At 36.8% G+C, this 26,354-nt stretch overlaps 1 protein-coding gene across 1 annotated transcript in view; it reads left to right on the forward strand.

The window, feature by feature from the left end:
* Positions 1-26,046, forward strand: part of TACR3 (tachykinin receptor 3) — a 43,709-nt gene extending 17,663 nt beyond the window's left edge. The window contains exons 2-5 of the mRNA XM_086611856.1: positions 1,129-1,317; positions 2,750-2,900; positions 22,906-23,102; positions 25,731-26,046. Of these exons, the coding sequence (XP_086467982.1) occupies positions 1,129-1,317; positions 2,750-2,900; positions 22,906-23,102; positions 25,731-26,046 (853 nt within the window). The remainder of the gene's footprint in view (positions 1-1,128; positions 1,318-2,749; positions 2,901-22,905; positions 23,103-25,730) is intronic.
* The last annotated feature ends 308 nt before the right edge of the window (positions 26,047-26,354 follow it).

Below are 26,354 nucleotides of genomic sequence, written 5' to 3' on the forward strand. Positions count from 1 at the left end.
AATTTATTTAAACGAGATTCTGGCTGATACTTCGGAGAATTCCTCCTAATAGTGGAAGAAATTTTAAAAGTGCTCCTATTTAATTACTACAATTACTAATTTTGCAAGTCATTATTTGGTCATTGTTAAATGAAACAAAATAGTGTGATCAGGGAAGTTGGTGGAAAACACGTTAATTCAGTGTTTAGCCAAGAAATCAAGAGTAGTCACGCTAACAAAAATGTGAAAAACACATGAAGTCTGTGATATGGAGTATATAAAATACCAAATTTCTGTCTCCCTTGTTCCTTGCATCTATAACAGAGATCAAAAGACTGAAAACATGACTTGTTTTTCTTTTACTGTCTATCTTGATGCCTTCCTGTTGCCCTTTTTCCCTAAGCTTTTAAATCGTAACTAATTAGAGCAAACTTTTCAATGATTTTTTCATGTTCTTCTAAAGTTACCAGCGTACATGATTGCCAATACAATTATAGGGCAGCAAGAAGAATGCTATCCTACCTGAGAAGACAGGAACTGAGAAAACAAATGAGATGTTTTCATGCTTCATGCATCTGTTTCTCTTGGTGCTTTTATCACTTCTACATTGCCCAAGGAAATGCTCATACGGCTTCTCTCTGAATCTCTGTATGAGCCAGTTGCAGTCTGGGGCTCTTTGGCAAACGATCTGAAGTCTGTATCTACTGAAATAAATGTATGTGGACTAATCAGGTTCCTGTAGCTTTTGGACAGATGACTAATAATCCTGACAGCTTGCTTGTTAATTTTTTAATTAGAGATAAACCCTGATTATGTGGCAGAGTAACAGAGCATCCAGCTGTATTGTTGCTTTTCAATCAGGTTGTGTAGTAACAGGATTAACTAACTTTGAGAAATAGTTGCTCTACTGGTATACATATGGTTAACTGGGTGTCCCACAGCTTTAAAATAAAATTCAATGAATGTTCTTTTTCTTCCAGCACTGCCTTCATGGGGGCTGAACCACCCAAAAATCATAATGCCATCAGAACTCCAGGAAGACAAATATCTCTCCTTTTATCCTTCTCCCAACCCTAAGCTTTGGTTGATTCTAGACACATCCTAATCTCTGAAGGTTTCTTATGCACAGGTTTTTGCTTTCTTTTACAGATACATGGCCATTATTGATCCCTTGAAACCTAGGCTCTCTGCAACTGCTACCAAGGTGGTCATTGGAAGCATATGGATTTTGGCTTTCCTGTTGGCCTTTCCCCAGTGCTTATACTCCATAACCAAGGTGATGCCTGGGAGAACTCTTTGCTATGTAGCATGGCCAGGTGGTCCAAAACAGCATTTTACGTAAGCTTTTGTTCTTTTAAACTCGTGCATGGTAGTGCCTATGCTTGCAATGGACTTGGCGAAGCAAAAGAGTATCATGCAGATACTCTACATGCAGAATAAATGATCATTAAGATTAAGCATTGATCACTGAGAAATGTAAAGCAAGTTTTCTAAGCTAGGAAGACAGAGCATTTTAAGTGATAAGTGGAATACATTTGTTCTCTTCCACTTCTACGAGTGTTCCCCATCCCATGCTGCATATTTACCATCATCGCTTCATTTAAGATGGCTACTTCTATACGAACAGAGATGGTCAGATGTTGGGACAGAACAAGCAATTCAAAGCAAGCTTCCTTTTCATCCTAACCAGGAAAACAAGTATTTCCAGCCTCTCCTTGTCCTAATCAGATTTTTTTCTCTGATCTCTTCATAAGAGAGTTGGATTTTCCCACTCAATCTGTTACACTATCACAATTACTTATCTCAGATATCGGTCTAAATAAGAAAACTGTAAAACTTATAACTGGTTCCAGTTTCTCAAAGTGAAGAATAATGGTCAATTAAATTGAATATATCCTAATTGTCCCTCTGGCAAAATTAGGAATAAATTGTTACCTAGATGTAGAAAAATTATCTTCTTTTTCATGTCCTCAGTGGCATTTAAGATGAACTCTGTGTTCAAGGCTGAAAGCCTGTGTAACCATTCAGCATCAAATTTGACCTTTTGTTCTCTTTAAGGCAGGTGAAAGAGGCTCTGGTCATATATAATTTTTATTGCTTTAGGAGCCATGTACAGGTATTTCTCTTTAGGGCAGTAAGGTCACTCTCAGTGACAGCTGGGAATTCTCCACTGATCATTCACTGGAATTTTATCTGAAGATGGCATTTAACCAGGAACTAACAGGAGACAAAAGAAGTTATCTTTTTTTTTTTCCCAGTGCTTATGTGAGCAGCGATGACTATGATCTGCCATATGAAGTATGGGTAACTTACTTACATTGGGTAACACAGGACGCTTTTCAGGGCATTTTTATAAATATATCATTTAAACACTTATTTTTCTCTTTCATTTATGGTCCAGACTAGAGCTCAAAATGCCTAGCTTGCCCTTAGGATACTTGGTTGTGCAACTATTAAATCAATGCAGCTAGTTATGGACAAACATATTTTATTCTGCAGTCAGTAATCATGATAACTATAGAGTCACTCTTAATTTACACCACTGCAAGTTCAGGATCAGAACTAGAAACCCCATTAAGCACTTGCATTAAAATGTAAGTAAATTTGCAGTGCAATTCAAGACTTTCAAAAAGACAATGAAAACACTAAGTCTAGCCAGTCAATATAAAACACGCTCTGTGTCACAGTAGCACTCTTGACTTCTAGCAGCCCATTCCATTGCTCAACCTCCTCTGAAAGCACTTATTAGCCTAATGCTTTTTCATTGCAGGTATCATGTCATTGTGATTGTGCTGGTCTACTGCTTTCCACTGCTTGTCATGGGCATCACTTATTCAATAGTGGGAATTACCCTCTGGGGAGGAGAAATACCAGGCGACACATCCAACAAATATCACGAGCAGCTCAAAGCTAAGAGAAAGGTACTGTTCTGTTAAATCTCACTAAATGAATCCTGATAAAATCATCTGTAATTGTGTTGCAAAGTATCACAGTATATTCCTTCAGAAACACCAAGTCACTCGAAATAACAGTAATGAGAGATCTAGCTCAATAAAAAATTTGATTAAGTTTGACAAGTTGTCTATGTTCACTAGCTGTTCTTTTTGTAACTTTACTGTTCATCATTAAATAAAGGTAACATTTGGATTTTAATTTCTTACTCCACATGTAGTGGCATATAGTGGGTCTGATATGTGAAAACTAAGCCCAAACATTTAGTCTTTACAAAGAAAAAATATTGAGTTTTGAACAATGGGTTAGCAAACCATTAGTTTCTCTTAGGCCAGATTTTCATCCTACTAAAAGAAAAGTGAATCTTGCTGTAATTTTCAGTAAATTAAAGCCCAGGCATCTTTCAGATCAGTGCTGATCAGCCTATTCATATTGAATAATTTAGGTTTTAAATCAGTAACTTTTGTTGAGAAATATGAACTATTTTTCAAACTGTTTACAAACAGTATTTTCTTTTAATCTTTTTCACTGTAAGTATTGCCTAATCTAACAAGATTGTGGGTATTGCCTAATCTAGCAAGACTGTGGATTGCTTATGAACTGATTATTTGACTATTTCCAAATCAGTTTTCATCATGTTGCAGTGCCATTAAGGTTTCTTTCTCATAACATTCCTTTTCTTAACCCAACTTTCCTTCTTTAATAAGGCAGCCCTTCTGCTTTTTATTTCTGACTTTTTTTTTCATACTAAAATACATTTAACCTTTCAGATTGGAAAAAATGGTACCCAAACATGACTTCTAACTCTCAATGATGAGCACATTTTCAATTGCTCAGCTTACTTCCTTATATTGTGAATATGTTTGAACAGTGGTACCATCATATAGCAATAGGAGAGTGAAGCATATTGAGTCTGGAGACAATTCTGCAAATATTGGGGAACACTGATGTTTCCGTTTCTTTCAGGACACTGCCAGGAATATGAAAGCTTTTTTTCCCCACATACTACACAGGAAAAGTTGTTATGGCAGAGGATATATGAAAGTAAAGATTAGGATCATTTTCTCACTTACACATCTTGAGACTCTTAAGAGACAAATGCAAAACTTTTTATGGCAATTTTCAGTTTTCCGAAAGGTAGACATATCTGAACAGCTTTACCGTATGATGTGCAATGCCTCACATGATACCAAAGGTGTTATTTATTTTTGCCTTTATGTAGTTTTTTTTAATTGCAAAATGCTAGCCTCTCTTAAGGAAGCAAAATACAGTTTCACTAGTATTATCACTACTATTGCCTTCTAACAGTTCAAAGATTATTCGGAATGTCAATGGAGAGAAAATGATGAAAAATCATTGCGGAAAACTAACCAGTATGCTCTACATATTTGCCTCAAGCTGAAACTGTTGGACAAATTTCCAGACATGCTGAAAGCATTTCAAAAGATCTCCATTTTACTCTTTAATATTATTCATAAAAGTCCAACATTACCACTACAGTCTTTCCCATGTATGTTGTCACTTACCCAAAAGCGTATTTTCAAAGTCACAAAATTACCTTTCCTACAGAATGTAAGCAGAAAAAGATTTCACTGGTCAATTAACTGTGCTATTACCAATACTGCCTGTTTAGACAATGAAAAAAAGGAAGCAAATATTCAGGGAAGGGTGCCCGGGGTCCAATCTTAAAAACAAACCAAGGAATCACTTTCTGTAACAGACATAGTTTGTAAAAGCACGCATGGAAAGAAAATTACTAAAAGCTAACTTGGAGAACCAGAAGATCCCAGAACTTCAGCACTTGTTACCATAATGACTAAGTAAAATAAACATCTTCTGTGACAAAAACTGAGGAAAAAAGCTAGCTAAATCCCTTGAATACTTTAAAACCAGCACCTCCTTAGAACTCTAAATATATGCAAGACACAAGGAGTAGCATCCTTAATTAAAGGCTTTTAAATGTGAGAGCACCAGAATGTATGCTTTCAACACATGCAACAAGGGGATTAAATTATGTGCAGATCTATTGTAACTGCATCAGTGACTTTATTGGCAGAGCTCCATGACAGCTCTTCAATTCCACTGCTGTGCTCTCCGGCAGGATTTATTAAATAACTGGTATTTGGAAAGATGAATCATAATTGGTCATTCATGGAGATGAAATAATAGACTGGAATCCAAATAAAGCTATCACTCAGTCTGCCCCTGATAACAGAGCTATTCCTTTTCCTTTATTCAAACAAAGAAATCATCTGTGTTTCTTGCTATTTAGCATGCAGATATCTAGCTGTAGGAAAAGTCTCTACTGGCTGCACTTATAATGAAGGAGAAATACAAAACAGCTGACTGCATGTTTCATACCATGCAATGATACAGTGCAGAAGATATTTGATTAGGAGTGTTTAAAACTATGTTTAATGTTAAGAAGGCAGCGGACAGTTCATGTAAGACCTTTTAAAGAAACCATGTGTGCTAAGAAAAGATTTGAAGCTTGAGAAAAGTGTTAAAAGTTTGACAGATAATCTCACCACTTCATATGTGTGACTGTGCAATGCACCCTGAATCCTTCTGAAAGCAACATCAAAGAACAAAGAATTCAAAAAATTTCACAGTATGCACTACAGATTGGGCAACACAATGTCATACTTAGTATCTTTAAGGGTAAATGACTTGAAATTTTTAGAAATTCAAGACTGCATGAGACTACCACTACTGTTTTTTTCTTGACAGATCAAATGTCTCAGGGACTGACCCATTTAAATTTGCCTGACATCAGTCTTTTGAACTTCTGAACATCCACTACACGTGGGAACTTTTCAGCCATTACCCCTTCTTAAAGCTCCTGGCACGAGACTGATTGATGTTCAGCTGAACATCATTTATGCTCCTGCAATTTCTATTTACACAAAATGGAATTATAGTTTCAACACCATCATACACAACTGAAGTTTACGTAGGCAGCTCATAATGTTACCATCACTTTTACTAGGCCAAAGTGTTTTTTATATTCAATGCAAATAATTGGAGACTTGCTTTCAGATGTCTCCACACTGGTTTTTCTATCTAACCTTCTGTTACAATCCCTCTTACAACTTTACTTAACCTGTAAGAGGGGATAATCATGTACTGTAAATAAAATCAATCAGTTACTGTTGTCTTTGTCAATAGATGCAGTTCTGATACAATTTTCTTCTGAATCATAGAATCATAGAATGGTTAGGGTTGGAAGGAACCTTAAAGATCATCTAGTTCCAACCCCCCTGCCATGGGCAGGGACACCCTCCACTACACCAGGTTGCACAAAGACTCGTCCAACCTGGCCTTGAACACTTCCAGGGATGGGGCATCCACAACTTCTCTGGGCAGCCTGTTCCACTGCCTCACCACTCTCAGAGTGAAAAATTTTTCTCTTATATCTAACCTAAATCTGCCCTCTTTCAGTTTAAAGCCATTGCCCCTTGTCCTATCACTACACACCCTTGTAAAAAGTCCCTCTCCAGCTTTCCTGTAGGCCCCCTTTAGGTACTGGAAAGCTGCTATAAGATCACCCTGGAGCCTTCTCTTCTCCAGGCTGAACAGCCCCAACTCTCTCAGCCTGTCTTGATAGCAGAGGTGCTCCAGCCCTCTGATCATCTTTGTGGCCCTCCTCCGGACTCGTTCCAGTAGCTCTATGTCCTTCTTGTCTTGGGGACTCCAGAGCTGAACACAGTATTCCAGGTGGGGTCTCACGAGAGCAGAGTAGAGGGGCAGAATCACTTCCCTCGAGAAGTTGCCATTGCCTTGTCCCAATAGGAAGAATACAGAACAGAAAATACTTTCCTTAACTTTTATATCTTATCTCTACAATTCCCCTTACCTCTATTAACTTTATGATAATATGTCACTGTGCATCTTTTTCAGCAATTTTCATGATTCCTCCATACTTATGCCTCTGCCTGTATTCTTTGCTTCTCATAACACAGCTTGAGGTGTCATCTCAATTTCTCACTGCAATGAAGATTGATTAAAAGCTGTTTTTCCAATATCAAAACTGTTTTGCAAATTTGCATGTAAAAAAAAAAAACCAACCAAACAACAAACAAATCCATATGTTTGCTAGTTACTCACAGTGTTATGGGAAGCACTAGAGAGATGGTGAGGTTCACCAGCCTAACTACATAAGGAAATTTTCAAAGTTTTCTATAAATATTTTGACAGCAAAAGTAGATATTTCATATTCATTTACAGCCAAATGCATCGATTTAATCAGTTAATACAGTATATGCAACACAGTGGAGGAGAAAATGAAAAAGTAAGAAACTTAAGACTTCCATCTGAAAAGAGAATATTCAAACCAATGTGGAACTGTAGGAATAATGATGTCACGAGAACCACTTTTGAATATGCATTTGAAATATTACACAGTGTGAGAAGCCAAATTAAGTAAGACAACAAGACACACTGTTCCAAGTCAGGGTCAGAACTATTACATGTAAATTCAAAAATCACTCAAAATTACTGTGTGAAAAGCTTTTAATTGATAAATATCCAGGTGAAGTCTTAAAGGACTATAAGTAAACATTACAAAAAGGCGTCTTAACAATTTTAAATAATTTTATCAAATACTTTCATGAAATATTTATCCTCTTTAACAGACTATGGAAGTAAGCAACAGGACAGAATCTGAGCAAATGGTCTCTGTAAGAACTACTGCAGGAACACTTCACGTGTAGCCACTCACATGTATTTCTCTGGTTTGTTTTCTTTTTTTTCCTCTGACTTTCATGGATTTAGAGAAAGTCCAAAAAAGGGCAACTAAATTATCAAAGGACTTATGAAGAGTCTAAAATGGCCTGGACCGCCAGTTTGGACAGAAGGAGGCCAAGGAATAAGATGATCAAAGTTTACAGAATAACGAAGGTGGTAGATAAAGTAACTAAAGAACTGTTGGTCACCAAATATCTAAATACAGGAACTAATAGGAGAGCAGTTTAAAGCAGATAGAAGAGACAGTACTTGAAAAAGTAACTTAAAAGTTGGTAAAAAGCTTCTGACTCTCTTGGCAGATGTTATGATCTCGGAAGGTTCAGAAATGGATTAGTCAAATTAACAGGCAATAAATTCATAAATAGATACTGGAAGGATGAAGCAGGGCTGCACCCTTCTCTAACATAATTTTGGATGCTGGAGCAGCATTAGAAAAATAAAAGATGGAAAATGGCCAGGTTCTTGGAATCTCCCTGAACAGCACCTCCTACTGCCACTATCAGAGACAGAATAGTAGGGATGGATGGATGGATGGACAACTGTCTGATCCAAGAGGAATTCTCTTATATCCTTATGTTCCTCTTTTACATAGCAGTACAGCTATAAAAATACAGTTCAGCCTATTATTCCTGACTTCTCTCTTTCAGTGCAACTAAAAAGGCAGATTTTCCTTTTTTCTTTTTTTTTACCACATATGAATAGATGACACAAAAACATGTTAATATATATTCTATGCTACATTTCACAAAATAAGAAAAGCACTATTTAGAAATAATGATACTTTTGTTGGCATTAGATGGCAGCTGATCAGGTTAGGATGAAAGAAAGAAGCTGAATTGTTTCACTATGGAGTAGTTTATTAAGGGGCAGATTTTGTTAAATTAAACAAAAAAAAAAAAGCAAGAAAGTCAAAGCCCAAAACACTACAGTGTAGCATCAAAACTTGTGGAACACTGAATTAACAGCGAGCACCCACAAAGGCTGACACAGATTTGGAAAACAAGACCATATGTCATAACATAAAGTTTATCTATCAAAAACAGGCAATGAGAATATTACACTTATGAGCTCACACGTCACGTAGTAAGTAATTCTGAAGTCAAAGATCTTTATTGTTAACAAGCAACCACTAAGTCTAGACACAGACTAGTTAGATACTGCCCCATTCATAAAACCTCATGTGAAAGTTTACATTCTGCCCTAAGAAACAAAATGTTTCCACACTCTGAGTCCAAGGATTTGTCTTGCATGTGACCTCCCATTTTCTGACAACACCAGCTTGAAACCCCACTTTTATCCTAGATATTTGTTCAGACTACTTCAAGGTTGGAAAATAATTGCTGCCCCAGGGCACTCCAAAAAAGACGTGGTAAGTTTAATATCTTCCCATTATTTAAGCAATCCATCTTCTCCCAGCTTTTCCCAGTGTGAGTATCAGCATTCCCATCTCAAATAACTTATACGTTATATTCCATTTTCAAAATGGCACAAGAGTTAAACAGTTTAATATAAGAGAAAGTCAATATAACTTGATTATCCTAAATTAAATATGTAAAGGGTGACTGTCATGAGGATGGAGCCAGGCTCTTCTCAGTGGCATCCAATGACAGGACAAAGGGAAATGGATATAAGCTGGAACATAGGTGGTTCCGCTTAAACATGAGGAAGAACTTCTTCCCAGTAAGGGTAACAGAACACTGGAACAGGCTGCCCAGAGAAGTTGTGGAGTCTCCTTCTCTGGAGATGTTCAAAACCTGCCTGGACGCATTCTTGTGTGATCTGATCTAGGCGGTCCTGCTCTGGCAGGGGGATTGGACTAGATGATCCTTTGAGGTCCCTTCCAATCCCTAACATTCTGTGATTCTGTGAATTCTATTAAAAACACCGGCTGCAATGAACTACTCTAACAGCTTTGTACTACAGACTTCAAGGGATAGCCCAAATCTTCACAGCTGACACCCTCGTCTATACTGAATCATAACCTACGGATGTTTTTTAAAAGTCAGACAGTAATAACCAAAGAATTTTTTGGTCTTTATTCAGGTAATGGTCCACCAAGGCTGCATGTACGTCTAAATATTCACTTCTCCACGTTATGTATGCAAAGAGAACCCAATCCTGGAGCACACAGACAAAGGGGGAAGGCATCTGGGTTACAGCTCATCTAAATTGGCCGTGTAACAGCAAGACTGTAGAAGAGACTTACATTGCCATCGTGCCTTTCCCACCACTTATTTATTCATGGGGCATGAATGTTTCCACCCTGTAGATCCATTTGTTCTTGTGCTTCATGGACAGAAATAACTGCCATGGTGATGTAGGAGCACTTTTCTTACATACTGACAAGATGCCCACTCCAGAACTGTGCACACGTACACAAACAGGCACTTGTGCGTCCACCTTGGGAAGGTATCCCTTCCCTTGGGTCCATTTTATGTCTCTGAGAGTGATAAGTAAAACAATCTGCCTATTCTATTGTGGGGAAATGAGGTGCAGAAATTAAATTTCTCATGAATCATATATACCTCCTACCAAAAATAGGTGCCTGTGTAATTTTTTGGTCCATCAGTAATCCTCTTCTGTAAATGGGTCTAAAAAATAAAATGGAGAAAAAAGGATAGAGGTACACTAGAATAGAAATGACAGAGAAGAGAGAGCTAGAGAACTAAACCCTATTTTAAGAACAGATGGTCTCACTGACCTAACAGACATAGCACTATTGCTTATATTGTGTGGGCTGGGATATTGCTTGACTATCTGAAATTTCATACAACTACAGTTAAATTGTGATTTATCCGAAATGCTGATGCATTATGAGTGCCTTGTAGGCCAAAGCTTTATCGTGGTGGAAAACCACAGCTGTGCTTCAGTGCAGCCATTCATAAATTTAGCAAGCATTGTTCAGCACATTCCAAAAGCAAAAAGACTAAGCAGTATCTGGTTGAAGGACAATTTACACCAGCTAGCACCAGTTCTGTACATTTCACTGCTTTGTTGTCAGTCAACAATCAAACAATAACAAGAGATGCTTTTTAATTATTCCAGTCCATACATGGAAATATCTGATGATTTATTCCTTAGGCAGCTGCAGGTGTGACAAAAACACCACCCAAAGTGGCAGCTTGTTATGCTCTTACAATGTCTTTCCTCTACATGAAATACAAGGAATTGTACCAAAAGTTTCTAAGTGATTAGCTCAGAATGTCTCTTTGTTTTCCCTATAATAAAACTAGTCTAACTTTAGGATTTCATACTTTTAAGCCAGTCTCCTCTGAGGTTAGACTCATCTATTCATATATCTTAGACTTTGTGATACTCTAGAAATTAAATCCATTTGAAGATTTTCATATCAATGAGACACAGACAGTTTTAAAGATAATTTTATCTGTGGTTGTGTTCGACATTGTCACATTTCTTGCTTAAAGTAAAGAAAAACAACGCAGGAAGAAGGAATTCTCAGGAGCTTTTAAAGGCTTCTCCAAAAGCAAACTCATCCCTTGTTTGTCAGGCACTTAAAAATGTTCAACTGTGTCCAGAGCTTTCTCCACTTACTCCCTGGATGTCAGTTTGTCTCTTTCAATATTAAAATGTTAAATGGAAACAGGACAGGAACCAGCTGCAGGGCCCAAGACTTCTCATCACAGGCAACCCTGACAGAATTCCTCTGATACCATCTTAAATCTCCATCTTAAAATCATTTTGTCTTCTGGATCGCTACATGTAACGTAAAGTGCTCTAAAAATCTCACCACTCCCAGAGTTCCAGTTTCCAGGATAAATTTATTTATGGACAGGTCTATTTATGCCATTATTTTTTCTATTAGCTTAATTACTTATTATCCTTCACTGGTGCCACCTCTACAGATGTTTTTATAGCCATATCCTCTCTCAGTCTTTATTGATGTTCATCACATAAATGAAACAAGTGTTTCTGGTCTTATTTTGTATAACAACATCTGTATGCAACGAGGGACCAAAACCAGAGGAAGAGTGCCAGCGATGAAATCTCACCATGGTCTTCCATAGTGGTAATAACACTTTCCTGTCTCCACTGAAAATGCCTCATCTGGAACATCCTAAAATCTCATTTATTCCTTTCATTAAACTGATGACCTTTTCATGCTGTAACGAATCAATACGTCTGTCTGCTCCTCATTTGTTCACAACAGTTCAGTTCGCAACTCTCAGCAGAAAACTGTATTAGTCCTTAATTCAGCAAATACCAGAATTTTTCCGAGAATGACACTACCTATGGAAGAACAGTGTAAAACAATCTCCAAAACTAGCACAGTACCAATCCAGCAGTTTCCTCTGCTCTGTGATATCTGTCATTGCCATGACCCCACTTAGAAACACAGTCTCTACAGGCAACACTTCATACAATCATAGAATCATAGAATGGTTTGGGTTGGAAGGGACCTCAAAGATCATCTAGTTCCAACCCCCCTGCCATGGGCAGGGATACCCTCCACTACACCAGGTTGCTCAAAGCCTCATCCAACCTGGCCTTGAACACTTCCAGGGATGGGGCATCTACATACTACATCTATGCTAATCTTTTGATTAGCACTTTGAAGTTGCATTTCTGCTCCTGCAGTTCTTCAACATCCAAGTTCTTCGTCTGCTAGGACTCTGTAGCAGCAAAGCTGCACAAAAGTATGTTCTCACCAAATATAGTTGGTATGCTATTATTCTTCAAACACCTCAGTAAATATAATAAATGAGGCCAATCTCAAGACTGAGACTTACAGAATATATTCTGGTTTGGAGGGAAGTTAGTATTAAAGTTTTTAATAAAAAATGTTTCTCTCCACCACCTTTCTGGTAGAAAGTGTTTCCCAAATCGTGCTCAGTAGTGAAATGCAATAGGTAAAAGTTACTTCCAAAAATTGGTGACTAAAAATAGGTTTTCTCAGATTCTGCTTAAATGCATGTCTTGCTATGATATCCTTAACTCTGGCAATTTAAGGGAAGTATGAAATATACTTGTTAACATGGTAAATGCAAACCAGTCCTAATAAAGCCAGAGCCTGACTTTGCAAACTGTTACACATGCCCCAAACTGGTTTTGCAACACTGTAGATGAAGTTACACATGGGATTGCTTAGCATCCTTCCTGTGATGGAAGCAACTGTCTGTTGTTGCTCTCTATGGCTCTGCATGGGTGAGTCAGCACAGGTCATGAAGTAGATTATTGGACCAGCCTGCAAATGTTAAGTGTTCCACTAATGTCTTGAGCAGTTGTCCCATATTCGTAAAGACCGATACCTGCCAGACTCACTGGATTGCTATTAGCACAATTTTTACAAATTGTGAAATTTGTAAAAAAGACACTACTTGCAAGTAATTGCTATAACGGTTAAAAGCTTGCAGAATAGGGATTTTTACCTTATTTTCTCATAAGCTTAACAAAAGCTTCTAAAGGGTACTAATGGTTAGAATATCATATGAGTGTCTGGTGAAAATGCTAGCAGAAGATATCTTTTCCTATTTTGATCAGTAATACATCTCCATAGCTATTAAAAATCTCAACAAGAATACAGAGTATTGTCAGAAAAACTTGATCTGGGCATTTTCATTTACCATTAATTAAATCCTTAAATTTTTGCACAATCAACACATATAATGACAATATATGCCCCCTACCTAAACTCATACACATAAGCAGACTTTCTTCTAGCAGTACTTGGCAGCATGGCCAACACTTTAAGAAAACAATTTTTTTGTTGAGTTTTAAAAAGTTCTGCTAAATCCTTTGCATTACTGAGTATATGGACTAAATATCTACTGAAAATGTAGTCATTCTTAATGTTATCATAAGTTTTGTTTTATAGTCTTGCTCCACATGCTTAGCAGTTGCTTAGGGAAAGACATAAGATATTTGGGAATTATTTTCATTCCACGTTACAAGAAACCAAAATATTTTTTACAGAGCTATTTTATGCACTTAGAACTTTGGAAAAACAGGGCTCATCCTTTCTCCTTGTCAGGATTTTTTTTCCAGGAATTTGTTCTCCTTTTAATAATTTGTCCATATTTTGAACAACTTTTCCTATTGTGGTAAAAATAAAGTCAGAGCTCTTGATCATGTTCTAAACAGCATTAAACCAGTGAAATATAATGAAATTATCAATTGATGATTCTGGAAGCTGCCCTGCTCTACTGTCTATCCAACAAATAGCTACAGCACACTTAGCAGCAGTACGAGCTTCCACTCATTGTCTCAAAGTTTTCTAAAACTCAGCTATGAACTGCGAATGCATCACTCCAAACTCATCCTCCACACTCAAAGCACAATAAACTCTAAAATGTCTTTATACTGTGAATAAACCTTCCACAGTGTAAGTATTTACTGACAGACTGATGCAAGTTTTCTGGTTAAAACTTTCTTATGCAACAGCTGACAACAACTCCAGGAGAGCAGCAGAGTTCAACATGGTTAGCAAGTAGTCTCAGGATGGTGCACAAATTTCTGTGATGCTTCTCCTCTATATTTCTGTATATCAGACCACTTGTAGTAGAAAATTCGTGTGAAACATTAAGTCTAGTCACAGTCCTAGGGCAAAAATTTCTGTTTAGTGATGCCTCACATTTTTAAGAATGGAAGGACATTAGATTAAACAGACAAAAAAATTCATGGTGATATCCATGTTTAAAACCATGGAGGGTTTTTTTCTGTTGGCTTGTTTTTTTTAAGACAGCCCTCCTTTCCTCTGTCTAATTCCTCCTCATTCAAGTTTGGGATCCGACCCTCCAGACAGATAACCTTAATAACCCACCTTCAAGACAAAGTTTGTTCTTTAAATTCTAAGCAAATTCTTTCACCAGCAAACAAACAAACCTTCAAAACCTCAAAAGGTCTTTTATTGTCTCTGGATGTCTCATCTAATCAGCAAAGTTATCCCATTATGTATACTAAATTGCAACTATGCATATAGCTCTGTGCGTATATGGATATATACACAGACACTATATACACAGATAAAAGAATGCTCATAGGAAGCCCCTTTCTCATTGACTCCCTGTAGAGAGGTTGTGAACAAATTAATCTTAGTACAAGTTTTGGGTCTGTTGAGCTTTCTGGAATACTGCCCAGCACTTGCGGGGCGAAAAGTCCAGGAAACGTGATACACAACAGTCATTTTGGAGGACGGCAGTGCCAAGAGCAGAGCAGAACTGCAGTTCCAGTATTGCCCTGACACACTTCTGCATTCATTACATGTTGCTATTCGTGTAAAAACAAAACATAATTTCAGCACGTCTTTTACTGAGTTAAAGCAGAAGGCTATGTCACTACTTCCTTAAGACTTAGCGTGAGAGACCTCACTAAACTCCTGCTACAGCACAAATTTACAAAGGTGAAACCAGATGAAATGGACGGAGGACATCACAAACTGGCAGGAGCTGAACTGCAGAGAACCTACCATACTCCAAATGCGGTTTTTAGAAGCAGGAGAACGTTATCACTTACATATAGAAGTGTCTGTGCTATGTCTACCGATACCTTCACCTAACAAATTTAATCCTTTAACTCAAATACTTCATGCGTTAGAATTTTCTGTACTGCAACATTGTAAATAACCTATTCAAAGTACCTTTATGTCATTACTCATTTTCTGAGGTGGATAGAAAGACTTTCTTTGATTGCTACAGGCTTTAGAGCAGGTTTCCTTGGAAACAGTTTCAGCCACACTGGCATGGGTCAGCTTGTATCTTATTCCACAGGAGTACCAAACCAGTGCAATAATGATCAGTGTGTTGACCATTATGGCCAAGTACTGCTGATTCTTCAATACTTAAGTAATGCTAAAATGTCAGGACAATGACACTCCTGATACTTTTTAGCAAGAAAAATTGACCAGAGCATACACTGCCTTTTTACTGACCAAATATTTACAAAACGTTCTGTATGTGAGTTACAAGTCTACTTCTCCTAAAAAATTCATAACTTTCTACAGTCATTTTGGAATAACAAAAACAAACTAGGTGCATCAAATGCAAAATATAAACCTCAAGCATCACTGACATCAACAGTTTCCTTTCTATTCAATTTAAATTAAAATAGACTGGGGGACATTATTAATTTTTTTTCTTGGGTGGTAATAAACTCTTTTGCTTCAACTTTGAAAGGGAAGATGTTACTACCATTACAAATGCATAATTATGATGACAATAAAAGAACAGCTTTAACAGTGGGTTTTTGTCTGAATAGAATTTTGCCAAGCATTTTAAACAAGTGCAGTCCAGGAACAATTCATTTCACCTTCAGGCAACACAATTTTATTCCTACCAACTGAAAAGAGAAGAAAAAGGTTTTTCAAACTCTGTATTAAACAATCACCATTCTTTCCCATGACGTTCCTGTGCCAAAATTATAGAGAAATATGGTAAACACTAGAATGGTTTCTGATTGTATAAATCAGTTACTTAATTCGCAACGTAAATAAGATGAAAACAAAACAATCCAAAAGACTGTAGGATTTCCATGTGAAATCAGAGCCTGTGCACCTATTTTGAGGATAATCAAAGGTACCCATCTCATTTGAGGTTCAAGAGGGCAGTTTCCATCAATTGGAGCCCACATAAAGCAAATCACACGTAGGGATACTTTTGCATAATTCATTGGTATAATTCATCATAGCCTTATTTGTTTATTGCACTGTTCAATATAAAGCCTAGTTTCCAAGAGAAAAAATTCACACGTGCAAATCCTTCTGAAGTCTTATATGGAAAATTGAAGTGAATTTTAAAACATTGGCAAGGTTCTGGGAGAGCCTTCAATGAAGATTAAAAGTCCAAGAACATTTTCAGAATTGCAGCAGAAAGTAGACTTAAGAACCAACTGCTCCTATTGGGAAAACAAAAGAAGATACAATTATTTTGTCTCTCCACACCACATCTCATCCCTACTTGGAAGCAGGGAAGTGAAGTGTGCTACATCACATCCAGGAAGGAAAGAAACTATTACAAAATAAGTAATGGTGTGAATTTTAAGTACAAAACCACTAGATCAGCCTTTTCACTTTTTTCAGAACTAGATTTCAGGTGGACAACTATATCCGGTAATGCCGATCCCACAACAGCCACTTGGAGTCATTTTCTAAAGAACATGAACTTCTTGTGCTACTCCATGCTGAAGACAAGACAGTGATACAAGGCCACCTACCTCTACTTCTCATCTAGGTTACAGAAGAAAATCTTCTTTTAGTTTGAGCAGTAGACATTAGCATGTCTAATTAATAATATTGTCTAATAATGAATAATATTGTCTAATATCTAACCATCTCTTTTGAGAAATTGAGACATCACTTTCAGATAAAGTAACGTGAGACTTGTGGCAACTTTTCCTCCCCGCCTCCCATCAGATGCTTGTAAAATCATATCTTCTCAAGGAAAAAATCTGAGCAAAAGATTTACCCCTTTTCTTCAATGTAACAGATATTTCTTGACAGGTTGAGAGAATTGCTGTCAAAGTTGCATTCCATGCAACATTACAAAAGTATCATTTAAAAATGGCAGTAGCTAAGACCATTCATGAAAAATGACAGAATTTCTTGAATTTGGGGGGACCTCACATTTTCGCATTTGTAAGACAGCAATCTAATTCAAAGCTACTTCATATGAGAACAGAATATCTTTCTCACCTTTACAGATTAAATAACAAAGTAAGTGATTGTGAATTCTGTCTGCAGCAAGGGATTACGCAAACTGAAATGAAAAGCAGCTTCTTTATTTCAAGAAACTGAGAAAAAAATGGATGGAAAGTATGTCAGAAGAACAAAATGATTTGTCAAGCACCGGAATTGACAAGTACCTTACCTGACTGAGAGACTTCCAAGCTCTCCAATTCTTTCTCGTTCTAAATGTGAATCTCCTGCAGTTATTAAGAATCTATCCTTTCTATGGACTAAAAGCACACAGAAAATCCCTGAGGTTCTCAAAATTATATGAAAACTCACAGCACTTGGTAGCTAGAAATCAGTCCTATCTCTGTACTAATACAAGTAGACTTACCTTTGAACCTTAATTTTATTGCAAAAGATAGACACTTTACTCCAGTTAAGCATTGTGGAGAAGTAAAAACACAATATTGTTCCCTTCTCTCTGGTGCTTAGTTCACAAGTGTCATGTATGTCCCTAGGATTGGGAGATGGATTTACTGATTGCATCTTAACGTGTTGGGAGAAATACCTTCTGCAGTGTTAGTTTGGTGTTTTACTTCTTCCAAAAGAGCACAGAGCAGAAAGAGAAACACATTATGACTCCCAGAGATTATCTGTGAACTGTGTTTAAGTTGTATTCATGAACAAATAATATTCATGAGTGGGTAAACAAAGACATTCTTACACTGTATGGGTTCTTAAAGTATCTGCTCTGCTTCTCATTTACAGCTGCAGAACACCTAGGAGTAAAAGTTCTGAATCTAATGAAGTTTCAGCACGTGATACTGGTGCGAATGAAATGAGGAGCCAAATTCCTGACCTTGTAGAAGCAGCAGTATCAAAGATGACTTAAAAAAGCAGTAAGGACCTGCAGAGCAGATTGAAAAGGAGATGATTCCATGGCCTAAGCCTTAGGTATCGATGGCAAATCAATGCCTTGCAACGTGAATTGCTATGGCCCCCAGCAGCAACTGAGTCTCTCAGAAAAGTATATTTTATTCGTAATCTTTCAAGAGCTGTTCTCAACGCTACATCTATATCTATTTTCTAGCTATTTTTCAAGCAAAATGAAAACATGAGGAAAAAAAGCATATTTGTTGCTCTGAGTGTAGCAGAATCTCTTAGCTCCTTTCCACTTGTACTGCTTCAAACACTTCACAACAAAGGCAAACCTGCAAACTCCAATTCCAATTAACTTAAGTCTGTTTTGTTCTTTTAAATACATTTTTTTCTCATTCCATACCATTCAATAATGAAAGAACGCTTTTTACTCAGAGGAAGGATTTAAAGGAACAGGCAAGACTACAAAGCACATAAATTAATTTTTTTTATAGACAGTTTTTCTTAGACACAGGCAGAACAGTACATCAATATCAGCAGAACGTGTTGATGAAAATCAACATATAACATACTCTGATTTTCTGACATATTCCAAATCTAGCCTCAAGACTTGCTTAAAGGTTGCACAACCAAGAGACTCAGTACAACTCATTTTAACAAAAGTCCTGGAACAGGAAAAAAGAAACATTTCCTCTGGCCATGCTGCCCACAGTACACAAATGGAGATTGATCAGAACATCAGGGGAAAATGGTGCCATTGGGACACAGCTTGGTGACATTCACTGCAATCACACATTTTGGAAAGCTCTGTGGTGAAATGGTGGCAGGAACGGAGCTAGACATTAAGCACAACTGAATTCAGTACTTTTCTGATTTACTTACTTTAGAAATGTTTCCTAATGCACAAGAGCAAAACCTTATTAATGACTTCTATGCAGCACATAACAGAGGAGAAAGCAATTGGAAAATGGTAATATCTCAAAAAAAAAAAACAGGCAGAACAGGCATATTAAAAAGAAACAAACTAAAAGAACTTTGTATTGTCAGAGCCACAGCTCTAAGTACTCCAAAAAAAACCCCAACCATTAAGTCTCTCTTTTATACTCTACAGCTGAATCTGCAAAGAGTCATTGGAGATTTTTTAGTGAAACATCACAGTTTACTGGGAAAAGACAATCAGACTTCCACGGCAAACTCACACTTGGCCTATTTCACTTATTTTCCCTGTGCTCTAATTGAGCTTAGCAGTTTACTGGCACTTGTTCATCAGGATTTACACCAAGCAAAACCAAGGTGCCCTGGGTTTATAGACCTTGAAGGCAGTTTCTGTTCATCGTTATTGATGGCATCAAGAAATGAAACTTAACACTGGAAAGACCAAGGGGAAGGACAAGAATCGCAGCCATAAACTGTAAGGTATAGCTTTGCATAGCGTGTGTGCCTGTCTCTGAAAGAGGAAAGGAAGTTGGGAATAATTTCCTTCCTTTTCAACTTACTCTTATTTTTCTTTTCCTCTGTTTCTGCCAACACATACTCATTCTCAGCTGATAAAACCAGGACAGAATAGTGCTTTTTGATTCCTCTCATGCCTTCTGTGATTGACTTCAAATTCAAATGTAACTGCCCTGTGTTTCAAACAATTTTATGCCATACAGACTTGCAACATTTCACTTACCTCTCCTTAGGTAACATGTCAATGAGTGCATTGTACTACATAAATACTCAAAAGAATGACTATTTAAGCTCAATTTTTCTTAAACATCCCTTTTTGCTGGAAAAATTAGCACTTTTTTGTTCCAGGAAAACACACTTTAAACATTAATAAGGAAATCCCATTGCATGTCTCCTCCTAAACATACATATATCAGTACATTACCATTCACTTCAGTGAAACTCAGCCTTATCTGAGAGAAAAATGATACTTCAAATGTTTTGGTAATTCTTGTTATTTATGAAAAACAGCTGCAAATCTGAATGAACATAGTGTATTTCACTGTCTGTCATTCCAGTGACTTGTTACTTTATAAATTAAATCAAACACTAATGGCCATCTAAAACAATTCTTTGTTTGTTGTCTATTTTAATTACTTGCTTCAGAAACGTTTGCTTTCAGGATGATGATGACGCTATATTTAATCATAGATTTCCAGACAGAAACAGCAAAACCAAAATTTTATGCTGATTTCACTGTTTTTAAAGATAAGTGTTTTGTTTTAAACAAAACCGCAACCTTGCAGGAAAAGGTGCGATTTTCTGGGGATGAACTGGCATTTTTTCATTTCAAAACTTAAAAACAAAACAAAACAAAACAAAAAAATTAATCCATGTTGTGTTAATTTTTAAGTGCAGCCATTGAAATCAAAAAGCTATTATTTGCACAGCCTGTGAAGGTTTATTAGCTTTAGGAGACCTTTAAGTAGACTCTTGAAGGGCTGCTTGCCTTGCCCTTCAATATAGCACAGAAAACTGGCCAATAAGAATTTAGATGTTAGAAAACAGACAAACAACATTATTTTGAAAATGTTGTTCACACAATTTAGTATGCCAAACTGGCAATCTGCATTCTTACTGTGATTTCTAGCAGCTCTAGGGCATGAGTGGCACAGTGTTCAGCCAGATAAAACTTCATTTATTGCTGGAAAGCTCTACTGGTTTGGTTCTCAAGCACTGCACAGATGAAATGTTCAGTATAAATATGGATTTGCCTGATTACACTTTGAATACTTGGAGATAAAAATCCTTCCATTTAGTACCTATGTTATTCCAATGATAAATAATTCTAGAAATAATTTCACATGCACAGCTGGTTCTGCAAGACTTGCTAATTAAATATCAAGGCAAGTAATTAGACTCCCAAGTGTTCTGAAATTACAGAAATCCTGACCAGTGTTAAAGTAATACTTGTCATTCCTGGCAGGTATAAAAACACTGCAACAAGCGAAGTGCACCTATAAATCGACAGAGAGTTTAAGTATTGTGATAAATATGGAGTTAAGTCTTCTACCTGTACAACGTATGCAAGGCACAGGTGTAAATCCTCAACAGAAGAATAGTGGAAGTTGTGTCCTAAGGAGTAGAAAAGACATGTCATTTAATGATAGATTGTGATTTGACAATATATTTTTATGGCATCATTTCAAATATGTAATTTAGTCCAGAAACGCCTATTCACATACAGTCACAATCTCTTCCCTCCCCCAAAAAAATCTCACATACAGTCCCATATACATCTACACATGCCTAGATATAGACATACCGTTGTACACTCACCAAGGTGAAAGTGATAACGTGTTTTGGTGTGTTACTTTCCCTTATAATAATGCTGACCTTTGTTCTGCAATGATTTACAGTTAACTGATGAAAAGTGCTTTAGAAATAATGTTGTATGTGTGGACAGATGCCCCTTTTGTATCTTTAAGTGATGATCTGTATATGTATCAGTAATAATAAGTATTCACACAAGCAAAATCTTGCACAATACAGTCCCAGCCAGCAGGAAAGCTTGTAAACTGGTGCAAGATATTAAATGAAAAATTGCTTTATGTTTCCCACAGAAAGAAGTAATATGAGTTAAGGACATCTTAACATTTCTACGTAAAATGATTTCATTACATTAGCTGAAATTTTATTAAAATATCAACCTAAGACATGTAGGTATGGGAAATTTTAGTTGTCTTTTTTTTTTTTTCTTTTTTTTCCTGGCAAAGCTACAAACAGTAGGAAATGACACCTTGTACAGAGAAATGAAAGGAACTGTTCATAGCATTCCCTATTATTCCTCAGTATTCACAGTACAAAGGAAGAAGAGACCTCCCAGTGCAGATCTATCATGTCTGGTTTCATTTTACCTACAAATAGAAAATCTGTTGTGTAAACGTGTGACATATTGCGTTGAAAATGGTAGCTGGGCTAGTATTTGGCACAGCTGAAGAGGGACAGACAGGAGTGAAAATTTTACATGACTCACAACTTCTCTTTTTGTGTTTCAAGCACAAAACACAGCTCCTCTTCATTTCTGCTTAGTGGAAGCTATGGTAGCCAACAGATGTTACGATGCCTGCAGAAAACAACACATAATGATCACCAGCCAAGGAAATTGTTAGCCTCCAAAATTAAACAGGATACTGCAGTTGCTCATTTCCTACAACCTAGTATTTACTCAAATCACATGTAATAATTGGGGACAAAGAATATACTTGCAGATCACAATAGAAAAAGACACCAGGGTCAATAAAAGCCAAAATAAGTCCAAGTAAAACACCCCGTAACCTTATTCCACGATTAGGTGTACAGAAAAAAGGAATATTTTAGCCAGCCAAATATAAGTAAACAAATATATTACTTGGAAGAATCAATACAAATAAAATCTGAGAAGATATTCATGTTATTTTCCTTAGTAAAAGGAGAATCTCCAGCCAAGGAGGTGGGGAAGGGAAGGGGAGGGGGGTGGTGCAGAAGGAAGGAAAGGAAGGAAAAGAAGGACAGGAAGAAGAGGAAAGACAGGAAGGAAAAGAAGGAAAGGAAGGAAGGGAAGGAAAGGAAATAAACAGAAATTTAGGAAAGTCAGATTAAAAGGAAAATTATATAAAAGCATATTCATCTTTGCTTTGACTAAGTTCAATAATCAAATGCAAGAAAATTATGAATAGTTGTTGAAATGCTAGTCCAAGTAAAAAAAAAAAAGCTAATGTATATTATAAAATAGCATTATTGCTTCCTTCTTTCAGGTGGTCAAAATGATGATTGTGGTTGTGCTGACATTTGCCATCTGCTGGCTGCCCTACCACATTTACTTCATAGTTACTGGGATCTATCAACAACTAAACCGGTGGAAATACATTCAGCAAATCTATTTGGCCAGCTTTTGGCTTGCCATGAGCTCTACAATGTACAATCCCATTATCTACTGCTGTCTTAATAAGAGGTAAGAGCTGGTTATGAAACAGTTGGTATGCACAACTTTAATGAGAATATAAATGGTTTAAATAAGATAAAAGACAAATAACTTTCGCTTGAATAGTTTTCAGTTAGTGGGAAAGAAAACAAAACAAACAAAACAAAAGAGAAACAAACTTCCTTTAGGTTTGTACTTGAAATGAATCCCAACAGAACAAATGCACACTTCCAGTAAATATTCTGGTCTACTTAAAATTTCAGAGCAAAATTCAGTATTCAGAAACCAACCCTTCATGTTTCCATATGCCAAATTTAAAATCTATAGCAGTTCAATATTTTTTTGCTTGGAAAACATTAAAATAAAGAAGTAAAGACAGTCATTAGTGATATACAGTGTAATCTATATGTTCACTAATTAATTGTGGCCATAAATTTGTTTTGTAGTGGCTGGAAGGATATAACATAAAATGTGATTTACTGTTTGTTTTATACTTCACCATTACATTTCTACTGAGCTCTGAGGTCTGTAACAGGCTAATAAACCAAATATTTATATTCTCATTACTCAATACTGAATTACAGTACTGTTTGATAGCAAGGCATTATGCCCTGAATTTCAAAGACACTGCATTTGTTGAGTGTGGTGAGATTTTACAGCTATTCAGCAGTTTGAGACTACTAGATCGCAGAATAAACTCATGTTTTTCATTTCAGCTTGTAGGACCAGGATCTAAACAGACATCATCCTGGCCATCCTGTTTTTCAGTATTTCTCCTAGAATTACTGGATAAAGATCAGCAAGAACAATGAATTAGCTCACAAACTCAGTCAGTATGAATCAGTATTGAATAAGTAATCTTAAAATATTATTTGAAATCTCTTTTGAATGAGCAGCCAGCATCAAGCTTAATTGCTGACAAATTTTGTTAAATATTCGTAAAATCCCAATAAAGATCACGCAATACCTTTCAAAAGGAGTTTAATCAAAAATGAAGTGACCAAATCCTGCCAAGTTTTTATTGGTGCAAAAACACTGCAGTCTGCCTCCTTGATGAGGATAGCTTATGATGCTTAACATTTATAGTCTTTTAAAATGTCAAGGTAATACCTGATTTCATACAGTCTTCTGCCCCTTTTGACCATTTACAACTGTTTAAAGAAGAGGTAAAGTTTTAGTATACCAGAACAAAATCCTAACTCAAATTGCAAATTTCTCACTAATTTCAACAGAAACCAGGTTTCACTGGGTGTCCAGTGTCTGCAAAATCAAAGGTGAGGAAAAAACAGGCCTTATATTTTCTCAGATTACCACTGTGAAACCTTTAAAACATCACCGTTTTCTTCAAAAATTTTTCATGGGAGAGTTACAAAAGATGTTATTCACAAAAAATTAGTACCTCTGATGTAGCTTATGTTGATGCTTGTACACCGCCAAATTAAACACCTCGTTTAAAGAATACAAATTAAGAAAAATTTCACAATTTTGAGACTCACTAAGGGTCACCTTGTTCCAAATTTGATGCAAGAATGAAATATTGGTGAAAGTTTTCTTATAATTAAGTTCCATATTGAGATCAAGAAGCCAGAACATCTGCTTCCTTTTCACGCAATAGGAAAACACAGCCTGTGGCTTGGAGTCAGATCAAGTCAGCAGTGTTACCTCTGCTGAATCTAGTATCAGACCTTAAAAAATGATGAGGAGAGAAAATTATTTCTGTGAGATCAGTCAACTTTCACCAAAAATTTAATCTAAATTTTTATCTGTATTCATCACCTGTGATAGCTGAATCATTGCTCCGAAAAGCTTACAGACACAATAAACAACAAAGCTGATTGTTGAAACAAAAACAAGAGAAGCAAGACAAGTGAAAAAGTCTGATAAGTTTTAGGGCTAGGTGAAAAGGTGTTCTTTTTCAGGTTACACAGAAATATACAGCTAATTTTTTTTTCTAACATATTTAACTTCTATTCTGGAAATGCATACACACAAAAAATCAACAAAAAGTAATAGTAGTCTTTATAGTAAATCACTGAATTGAAATAAAATAACACTGTATGAACATTGCAAGCACTAATGCACTAAAGCATCAAAATTCTTGTTAGTACATTGTTCACGTTCCATTTTCAGCTAGGATTCTTTAATTATTACAAATTATTTTCCAAACATTTTATATGAATAATTATTAGTCATTACACCCTTCCCATTTAAGTAGCTGTTCGAGAGGGAAACACAGAAGGGATACTGGAATCTGGAAGATGGAATGGTATTTTAGAGAAAAGAAGGCTGAAAGTTTCTTGCTGAGAGAAGACAAAAATACAGGTGCATATATTACTATAGGTCAAATCAAAATAATTTCTGTGAAGACAGTGCTATGAAAACTGGTGTTTGTTTATTCAGGCACGGTCAAAGAAAGGGAAATCGAGTATCAAGAAAATACCAATGTTAAAACGCAGGGAAAAATTATATAGAAGATCAGAAAGAGAAAGGAGCTGCTACCACCATCTTCTTTACCCTACTCAGACTTTAGTCAAGCAAATTCCCACTGACTTCACCACAAACAGGATTAAGGGCAAAATAATTCGCATGGTACATGTTTTCAGATGAAGGCCTGTGGCTGGCTCTCGCAAGGCTTTCACCAAGCCTCTCTCCTCCCAGGTTCCGAGCTGGCTTCAAGCGAGCTTTCCGCTGGTGCCCCTTCATTGAGGTGTCCAGCTATGACGAGCTAGAGCTCAAGGCAGCCAGGTTTCATCCCACCCGCCAAAGCAGCCTATACGCTGTGTCCAGAATGGAGTCCAGCATGACAGTGGTGTTCGACACTAACGATGGAGACAACACCCACGCCAGCCGTAAGAAAAGAGTAGCTCCGAGGGACACAAGTTTCAACGGCTGTTCGCAGAGGAATTCCAAGACCATCTCCACAGCCTCAAGTCTCATCAGTTCCCTGCACGCATCAGTAGATGATTATTCCTAAGCATGTTATGGGGACAGTTGCTAGAAGGGCAGCACTGGAAAATGCTCTCCTACTTTGGGACTAGATACTCGTACCACAGGAAAGCAAGCATAATTCCACTGACAAACCCCAGCTATAAATCTCGTGAGACTTTTAGGCATCGCTTTTCTGCTTTGGAGAGAAAGAGGAACTTGAAGACATATGTATGCATCAGTCCGAAAGCACAGTCGCACCTTATACCCGGTAATGTTTGTAGGGATTATCTAAAATAAGCCAAGGGCATAAAAAACATTCTTCCAGCTTATCTGATCTGTGGTATTTATGTTTCA

Source organism: Tauraco erythrolophus, chromosome 5 (assembly GCF_009769465.1).
Source record: "Tauraco erythrolophus isolate bTauEry1 chromosome 5, bTauEry1.pri, whole genome shotgun sequence".
NCBI lineage: Eukaryota > Metazoa > Chordata > Aves > Musophagiformes > Musophagidae > Tauraco > Tauraco erythrolophus.